Here is an 8976-nt window from a genome sequence, read left to right on the forward strand (position 1 = left end):
TCTTCCTGTTTCCCCAAGTTCCCCCAATCCTCCCCTTCTCACTTTTCTCTCCCCATCCCCCCTTATCCCCAACCCACCCCACCCCCAATAATTTTTTTTAATTTATTTATTATGTATACAGTGTTCTGCCTACATGCATACCTGCACCCAGGAAGAGGGCACCAGATCTCATTATAGATGGTTGTGAGCCACCATGTGGTTGCTGGGAATTGAACTCAGGACCTCAGGCAGAGCAGTCAGTGCTCTTAACCTCTGAGCCATCTCTCCAGCCCCTTGTATACCAGTATCTTGAGGTAGATCAATTCCCAGTGTCCTGAAGAACTAGTACACTGATTTCCATAGTGGCAGCACCAGTTTTCATGTTCACTCCATGGAGAACCTACCCTCTCTGAGGAGTGGATGGGGGGGTGGCATGGGGAGGAAGGTGGAAGGAGTGGGAACTGGAATGGATATGTAAAATTAGGAAAGGTTGTTTTTTTAAAAAAATAAATTAGTTGAAAAAATAATTCCATAGCTAATTTCTTCATGGATTTTATCATGAAGAATTTTGTATTTTTTTAATGTTTGTTCTTCATTCATTGGAATGATCAGATAGCCTTTTATATTTCATTATGTTTGTGTGTTATGTTACACTATAAATTGTGTGGATTTTAGTTTATTATCTAAGTAAAACTCTGTGAGTGTTGTGAAATAGGTAAGAATGCCCACATCCATAGTGGTATAGTTTGCTAGTAATCTTGCTCTTACCCTGCAAATGTTACAACCTACATGTGACTGCAGAATACCCCTTCCCCGGAGTAGTGGAGCTATGGGTGGTGGATGCCAGAACCTGTGGTTTCTCACTATGTTTCTGTCCCAGATCTATAATTCTTACAATGGTCCACTCTCACTTCCTAGTTCCAGTATTCACCCATGGCCATTCATCTTAGAATATAGCTACATCCATAGTCATTGTTGCATGTAGAGCAAAGGGCCTTTGTTTGACCCAGCTGCCTGGCTAGCTTACACCCGGAATAATCACACAGAAACTGTATTCATTTAAATACTGCCTGGCCCATTAGATCTAACTTTTTATTGGCTAATTCTTACATCTTAACTTAACCCATTTCTATTAATCTGTGTATTGCTATGTGACTGTGGCTTACCAGCAAAATTCTAATCAGTATTCATCTCAGGCAGGAGATCCATGATGTCTGCCATTCTGCCCTTCTTCCCAGCATTCAGTTCTTTCTATTCCACCTACCTAAATTCTGTCCTATCAACTAGGCCAAGGCAGTTTTCTTTTATTCATTAGTCAATGAAAGCAACACACAGACAGAAGGAACTCCTACCCCAGTGGTTTATCCTTACAGAAGAGGGTATGGCATGGTGCCCTCTTCCTCTATTCTGAAATGTCAGGGTTAGTGGTTTATATGCTCACCCAGGAATTTCTCTTTAGTTTGAATTCCACTAGGAAGGTCAAGAAAAACAGTTTAAATTAGAGACAAAGAGGAGTAGAATGTAAAATTCTATTTAGAAATTGTTACTCTTTTACTAAATGTGCTTTGGTTGGCCTTTTCTTTGAACTGCAAACTTGGTAAAAAAAAATTAAAGCTCTTAACTAGTTTTGACATTCTGGAAATTATCATTGAAACAACAGTTGTAGTAAACTTTATGCTGAAGTTAATATATTATATATATTTTTCTGTTCCCTCTTTTCTTTACAGTTCATAACAAATTCATGAGTTTTTTTCCTTTTAGTCAAGAACATATTAATACTTTTATTCTATAGGAAATGTCGGGGTTCCTTAATTTTCACTGGCATGGATATTTCCATTCATGTATTTGATAGAGGAAGTCTATAACACATAAATCTCATTCCCATAGCTTGGATTATATTAGGAAACGGCCATTTGGAATTATATGTATTCTTTTCTGTGTTGATAATAATAAATAAAATAATTTCCAGTCAATTCAACATAAAGTCTTTCTGTAAATGATTTTAACAGTAATTGAACAGAGGAGGGGATTAGATGTGGTTGATATTTTTCCTTCTTTTGACTCTGCATTGTTAGCATCTGAGTATTTACTTCTACTAGTTGCACAGAGGTAAAGGAAAATGTACATCTGATCCCTTGGCAGGGAATTATGTTTGTAGAGATAAAAAAGAGAAACTATATTCAGATGAAAAGTTTATTATCAAATTCCAATTCAATACAATGTTTTGATTCTTCTGTCTAGGAAATCATGACAATAAATTTAATAGTAATACAGAGCTCCAGAGGTAACATAAAAGATAAAAATATTCTCAATCTCCACCCAGGAAACAATCAAATTCTTAGTTCAGGATATTGAGTGTGTTAGAATATTACTAGAAAATTGTGACTCCTAAACTACATCCTGTGCTTCCTGGATAAGTTTTTAATCAAAAATTAAAACAACATGTGGAAAACCCCAATGGTTTTCTCATAGAACTTCTAAATATTCATCTTGATTTCCCCAACCAAAACCATACATCTTTAATCTTGTACCTCTGAATATAGTTCCAATACATTTTAATTTACTATCTTCTGTCCAAGAAGCACAGTGTCTATGGAGTCCTACAAAAAGATCTTTCACCAAAACAACATTACAATAGTAATACAGTTAATATGAAAGGATATACCACCTACTGGCAAAATAAGGAACCATATTAAATGTGTGATTGTCTTCCTATGCATCTACTTTCTTCTTTGGTTTAATTCTTATCTTGGTTTATCATATTTCTTACACTCTTCTCAATAAAAATAGTGGTATTTTTGTTCTTGGACATATGTGTATAGTGGAGTGTTGCTATCTATGTAGGCAGAAGCTGAATTCATCTCCCCCTTTTCATGGTAACCTCTGGATTCAGAGTCTCTTGTCTCCTTGTCATCTACATATTGACTATATATTCTGATATTCCCTGATGAATCTGATCCTGGCTCCTGTCCTTGTCTCCCCTCACCCGATGTGGTTACACATGGTAAATAGTTACACTCTTCAGTTCCCATACAGGATAGGCTCTGAAGAGAGCTGTTGAGAGAAGATCTTTGGTTTCTATTTCTACTGTCACTTGATAGCTGGTAGCTATCATTTGATTGGCCATGGTTATATACTTGACTTTTATTAGTGCTGAATCCAGATTGATTTCCAATTGAACTGGATTCCGAATTGTCCTGAAATAATATATATTGACTATGGCCAAAAACAGATTGGTCAACTGGCTGGTTTTGAGTAGTTTCTTGTTTTCCTTTCAGACTGTATCTGTACTTAAAATCACAGTCATTCAAATGCTCAGGTGTTACTCCAAAATGGCCAAGACTAGAGACTAGAGTTCCACTTGTACTGGATCCAATCAGATTGTAGTGATCAACTGGCTGCCCATGATCTGTATCTGATTCTCTATATTTTAACACCAGCTCTCCCATTCCTTCATTTGCTTTGGATCCTACATGGTGAGAAAGAGAGAAAGACTGTCCATATCTTGACACTTGTGTGTGTGTAGTTCTATGTGATGACCTCAAAGGACTAGAATTGCGACTGCTAGTTCTGCTGCCTTCAGAAGGTCCATATCCCGATTGTCCATAGTCATAATCTTCACGACCATAGCTGCCATGTCTCCAACGTTGACTAGAACTATATTGGTTGCCAGTACTATGTGACCTATAATGCCTTGTATCAGACTGGACATGTGCGTTGCTTGATTGTTTGCTTAGACCATCCCTTGACTGCCAGTGAGTACTATGTGTTGCAGTACGACTATAACCCAACTCTCCATGTTGTGATTTAGGGTCTCTATGGGACTGAAGCCCAACATGGCCCTTAGTGGATCCTGAGTATCTCCTTGATGCTACTGAGTGCTCCTCATGCTCACTGGAATCACTGTGAACAGGTGACTCCCTAGGACTTCTCCCAAACCGTGACTCTGAGGATTCAGCATGGCCAGACTGAGGCTGTGTACTACTGTCCCCAGATTGCCTTTGAGGACCCCTTTGGCTTCTGTGGACTGTGCCATGCTGAAGTCCACCATGACCCTTAGTGGATCCTGAGTATCTCCTAGAAACTACTGTGTGTTCCTCCCCTTCACTGGACTCAGAGTGAACAGGTGTCCCTCCTGCACCTTTTGTAGCTCCTGAATGTGAGGTCACCTCATGCCCAGACTGAGCCTGTCTACTGCTGTCCCTAGATTGCCTTTGAGGACCTCCCTGGCTTTCATGACCTGGTGACCCCCATTCTCCATGCTGGTGACCACCATGACCCCAAGAAGATTCTGAATGTCTCCTTGAAACTACTGAGTGTTCCTCACCTTCACTGGACTCAGGGTGAACAGGTGTCCCTCTTGGACCTTTTGTAGCTCCTGAATGTGAGTGTTGCACATGTCCAGACTGAGAGTGTCTACTGCTGTCCCTAGATTGTCGATGAGAACCTCCCTGGCTTCCATGAGTTGCTGACCCTGACTCTTCATGCTGATGTCCACCATGACCTTGAGGAGATCCTGAATGTCTCCTTGAAACTACTGTGTGTTGTTCACTGTCACTGGACTCTGGGTGAACAGGTGCCCCTCTGGGTCTTCTCTGAGAGCCACCATGTGCTGGCTGCTCATGCCCAGACTGAGACTGTCTACTGCTGTCCCTAGATTGTCTCTGAGGACTTTCCTGTCTCTCATGAGCTGCAGTCCCAGACTCTCTATTCTGATGTCCACCATGTCCCTGAGGAGATCCTGACTGTCTCCTAGAAACTACTGTGTGTTCCTCACTTTCACTGGACTCGGGGTGAACTGGTGCCCCTCTTGGACTTCTTGAAGGCCCTGAATGTGAGGGCTGCACATGTCCTGACTGAGACTGTCTACTGCTGTCCCTAGATTGTCTTTGAGGACCTCCCTGGCTTCCATGACCTGCTGACCCTGACTCTCCATGCTGGTGACCACCATGACCCTGAGAAGATTCTGCATGTCTCTTAGACACTTCTGAGTGTTCCTCACCTTCACTGGACTCGGGGTGAACTGGTGCCCCTCTGGGTCTTCTCTGAGAGCCACCATGTGATGGCTGCTCATGCCCAGACTGAGACTGTCTACTGCTTTCTCTAGATTGTAGTTGAGGACCTCCCTGACTTCCATGACCTGCTGACTCTGATTCTCCATGCTGATGTCTACCACGACCCTGAGAAGATTCTGAGTGTCTCCTAGAAACAACTGAGTGTTCCTCACCTTCACTGGACTCAGGGTGAACTGGTGTCCTTCTTGGACTTCTTGAAGGACCTGAATGTGAGGGCTGCTGATGCCCAGACTGAGACTGTCTACTGCTGTCCCTAGATTGTCTCTGAGGACTTTCCTGTCTCTCATGAGCTGCAGTCCCAGACTCTCTATTCTGATGTCCACCATGTCCCTGAGGAGATCCTGATTGTCTCCTAGAAACTACTGTGTGTTCCTCACTTTCACTGGACTCGGGGTGAACTGGTGCCCCTCTTGGTCTTCTTGAAGGCCCTGAATGTGAGGGCTGCTCATGCCCAGACTGAGACACTCTACTGCTGTCCCTAGATTGTCTCTGAGGACTTTCCTGTCTCTCATGAGCTGCAGTCCCAGACTCTCCCTGCTGATGTCCACCATGTCCCTGAGGAGATCCAGAATGTCTTCTTGAAACTACTGTGTGTTCCTCACTTTCACTGGATTCACTGTGGACAGGTGTCCTTCTGGGTCTTCTTGAAGGCCCTGAATTTGAGGGCTGTTCTTGTCTAGACTGAGGTTGTCTACTGCTGTCCCCTGACTGTCTTTTAGGTGTTTCCTGTCTTCCATGACCTTTGGAGCTTGACTCTCCATGGTGAACTTCCTCATGTCCATATTTTTCCTGACCTGAGCCAAATGACTTATTAGAGCCAGACCCATGTCTCCCATATCCAGAAGACTTACTTGGGCCAGACCCATATGGAGATGACTGACCGTGTCCATACCCTTGCTGCCCAACACCAGATGACTGTCCTGAATGAGACCTGTTCTGCCAAGAACTAGATGAGTGACTTGAACCAGATTTATGTTCTCCATACCCAGATGACTCACCTGGGCCAGACTCATACTGCCCAGCACTCGATGACTGACCTGAACTATGCCCATGCCTTCTATAACCCGTTGACTGACCTGAGTGAGACCCATGCTGCCCAGAGCTAGATGACTGACCCGAGTGAGACCCATGCTGCCCAGAGCTAGATGACTGACCTGAACCAGACTCTTGTCTCCCATAACCAGATGACTGACTTGGACCAGATCCATGTTTCCAAGTGTTAGATGACTGACCAGATCCAGATCCCTGTCCCCCATAGCCAGATGACTGACCTGGGCCAGACTCATGCTGCCCAGAACTAGATAACTGACCAGAACCAGACCTTTGGTCACTGCAACCAGACAACTGACCTGAACCAGATGCATGCTGCCCATGTTGACCACAACCTGAGGATTGACCTGATGCCGTACCATGCTGGCCACAGCAAGACTGTCCTGATCCATGCCCATGTTGTTTAAAGCCAGAGGACTGTCTTGAATTTGTTCCATGTTGTTCACAGCAGGATGGCTGCCCTGAACCAGACCCATGATGACCACATTTGGAATGTTCATTTGAACAACACCCCTTCTGATGAGAGCTTGAAGAGTGTCCACAGGAACTGCTTCCGTGCTGACCATAACCAGAATTTTGGGTTGCTCCAGATCCACAGCATGACGAATGATGTGAGCTCGTGCTCTGCTGTCTTCCACAGTGCTCTGCATGACCACATCCATACCCTCTCTGACTAGAAGACTGGCTGCAGGATCTAGGTTCAGTTTGACAACATCTAGACGACTGACCTCCAGAGACACATCCATAGCCTTGTCCTCCACTAGTTCCTGATTGACATCGTGACTGGGTAGAGCAAGACTGACTTCCTTGCCTCCCAGATGTACTTGCCTGACAAGAACTTGAAGCACTTTGTGGTCTGCAACATCCACTAGAATTGCTGTGACCACATGCATGACTTTGTGTTTTGCTGTTTTCTGAACTTGCAGAGCTAGGCTCAAGCTTTTGTTCTCCACCCTTTCTTGACTGAGTAGAATTTGGTTCATGTTTGCTCTTCTCCAGTCCATGTGACAATCCACTATGACCTTTCCTTCCCTGACTGTTTAACCTAGATCCAGATTCATATTCTTCCCCAGCTTCTCTAGAGGACCTACCATGTGACTTGTTTCTTTTTTCTTCTAGCTCTTCAGAGCTGGAACCATGTCTCTCTTTGTTACTGCTCCAAGATTGACCAGAGCTAGACCCATGGTATTTTCTCCTGGGTTCCTCTGAGCTGGATAATTCACTGTGCCTTTCCAACCTCCTGGAGTTGGACCTACGTCGAGGTTTTGCAGTTCCCCACGAGCTCCCAGAACTGTGTCCATGCTCCTCTCCCTCACTCCAACTTGAATGTCTGAAACCTGATTTCCGTCTTGGTATCTCTTCTTCCTCTTCTGTTTCACTTTCTTCCTTTCGATTTTGATGACCATGCCTAGGCTTCTTTGACCCTGAAGCTTTACAGTATTCTTTTCCAAGAACCTTGTTGCAGGCCATAGCCAATTTGAACACCATCAGAAGAAACTCGGTGAAGTCTAGTCTTCGGTCATGATCTCGATCCAGCATATGCATGATGACATCTACTTTATCTGGATCATCTGGATTCTGAATATGAGAGACACACCAAGGATAACTTGGTTAGCCCAGCTTCATTTTCAACTAAAATAACCCAGCAGCACCTTGTATATATATTGTGTTATATAATTTTAATCTTCTGAGTATTACTTTAGGTTAGTAAGACCTAGAATATATGAAAAGTTAATGGAAAAGACTATTGTGATCTGTGGAAGAAGATGAAATTGTTCCTTGTTTGCTAAAATAATCAATTAGTTAATTTCTTAGCACTATATTATTTATTTGCTTGGAATGGGAAGCCTGAGTACATGAGAAAGTTGGATTCTTTAAGGTGGAAGGGCACAGGAATATATTGAAGAAACATTTGTCTTTAAAATAAATATGCTGATTCAATAGATTTACGATGTCCTGGCTCAAAAGAATATTACTTGAGTTTTCTCAAAATCAGCTGGGGCTGTGCACTTTCCACCAAGTTTGGTCCTAGAACATGTACAGACCCCAACAGCCTTCAGACTTGACACGTACCTTCAGAATTGGACGAAACTCTTTCTCCAGAAGTTCCTTTAGCTCATCCTTGCTCAGTGTGCCACATTCTCCATCTTGCTTGGTGTATTTGTAGAATATATCAATGACGGTGACAACACTTCTTAAGAGGTCTGTCATCTTTTTCCCCCAAGGTTAAATGAACCTACAGAGAGAGAAGGAAACATAGATAAAGAAAGAGACATAGAGAACTAATTTTCTTTTCCTTTATTTTAATTTATGAACAGGTCTTATTTTAATATAATGCAGTGGTTTTCAACCTTTCTAATGCTGAGATCCTTTAGTATAGTTCCTCGTGTTGTAGTAACCCTCAAATATGCTTATTTTCATTGCTACTTCATATCTGTAATTTTGTTACTATTTTGAATCATAGTGTAAATATTTGTAGGATATCCTATGTGTGACCTCTGTGAAAGGGTCGTGACCTATGGGCTGAGAACTGCTGACAAAGTAATTTTTCAAACATCTTTTCTTTCATCAACCTCAACTGTAAGTATGGCTCAGGATTTTTGTCGCACCAATCAACACAATGAAAACTTGGGATGATCTCAGGTCTCCACAATATTTATCTTATGAATATATTCTTTTTATGATATTTCTTTGAGTATTTTTGTGTCCTGGGTATTACTCTGGGCTTCCAAAACTCCCAATACAACAGAGACACCACAGCCCCAGTCTGTCTAATCTCTTCTGTTTTCTCCTACCCTTTTCTCTTCCTCTCCTTGCCTCTCCTTGCCTATTCTTTTATTTTCTCTTTCTTTTGTTTTTTTTTTTTTGTTTC

General features: G+C 42.5%; 1 protein-coding gene across 1 annotated transcript; it reads right to left on the minus strand.

Annotated features, from left to right (window-relative positions):
* Nucleotides 1-2756: 2756 nt before the first annotated feature.
* On the minus strand, nt 2757-8315 carry LOC126492763 (filaggrin-2). Its single transcript, XM_050129336.1, has 2 exons — nt 8178-8315; nt 2757-7682 (listed from the first exon to the last, which is right to left on the minus strand). The coding sequence occupies exons 1-2, from the start codon at nt 8313-8315 to the stop codon at nt 2757-2759; spliced, it is 5064 nt and encodes a 1687-aa protein (XP_049985293.1).
* Between the last annotated feature and the right edge of the window lie 661 nt (nt 8316-8976).

This window comes from Alexandromys fortis, unplaced genomic scaffold, assembly GCF_014885135.2.
Source record: "Alexandromys fortis isolate MF-2015 unplaced genomic scaffold, M_Fortis_MF-2015_v1.1 scaffold_299, whole genome shotgun sequence".
Lineage (NCBI taxonomy): Eukaryota > Metazoa > Chordata > Mammalia > Rodentia > Cricetidae > Alexandromys > Alexandromys fortis.

Bases quoted from the DNA above. Each gene is read 5' to 3' on its own strand.
- LOC126492763 (XM_050129336.1), bottom strand. From the start codon at position 8,315: ATGACAGACCTCTTAAGAAGTGTTGTCACCGTCATTGATATATTCTAC. The intron at 7,683-8,177 runs GTACGTGTCAAG...TCTCATATTCAG, and splicing joins AGTTTCGTCCAATTCTGAAG to AATCCAGATGATCCAGATAA.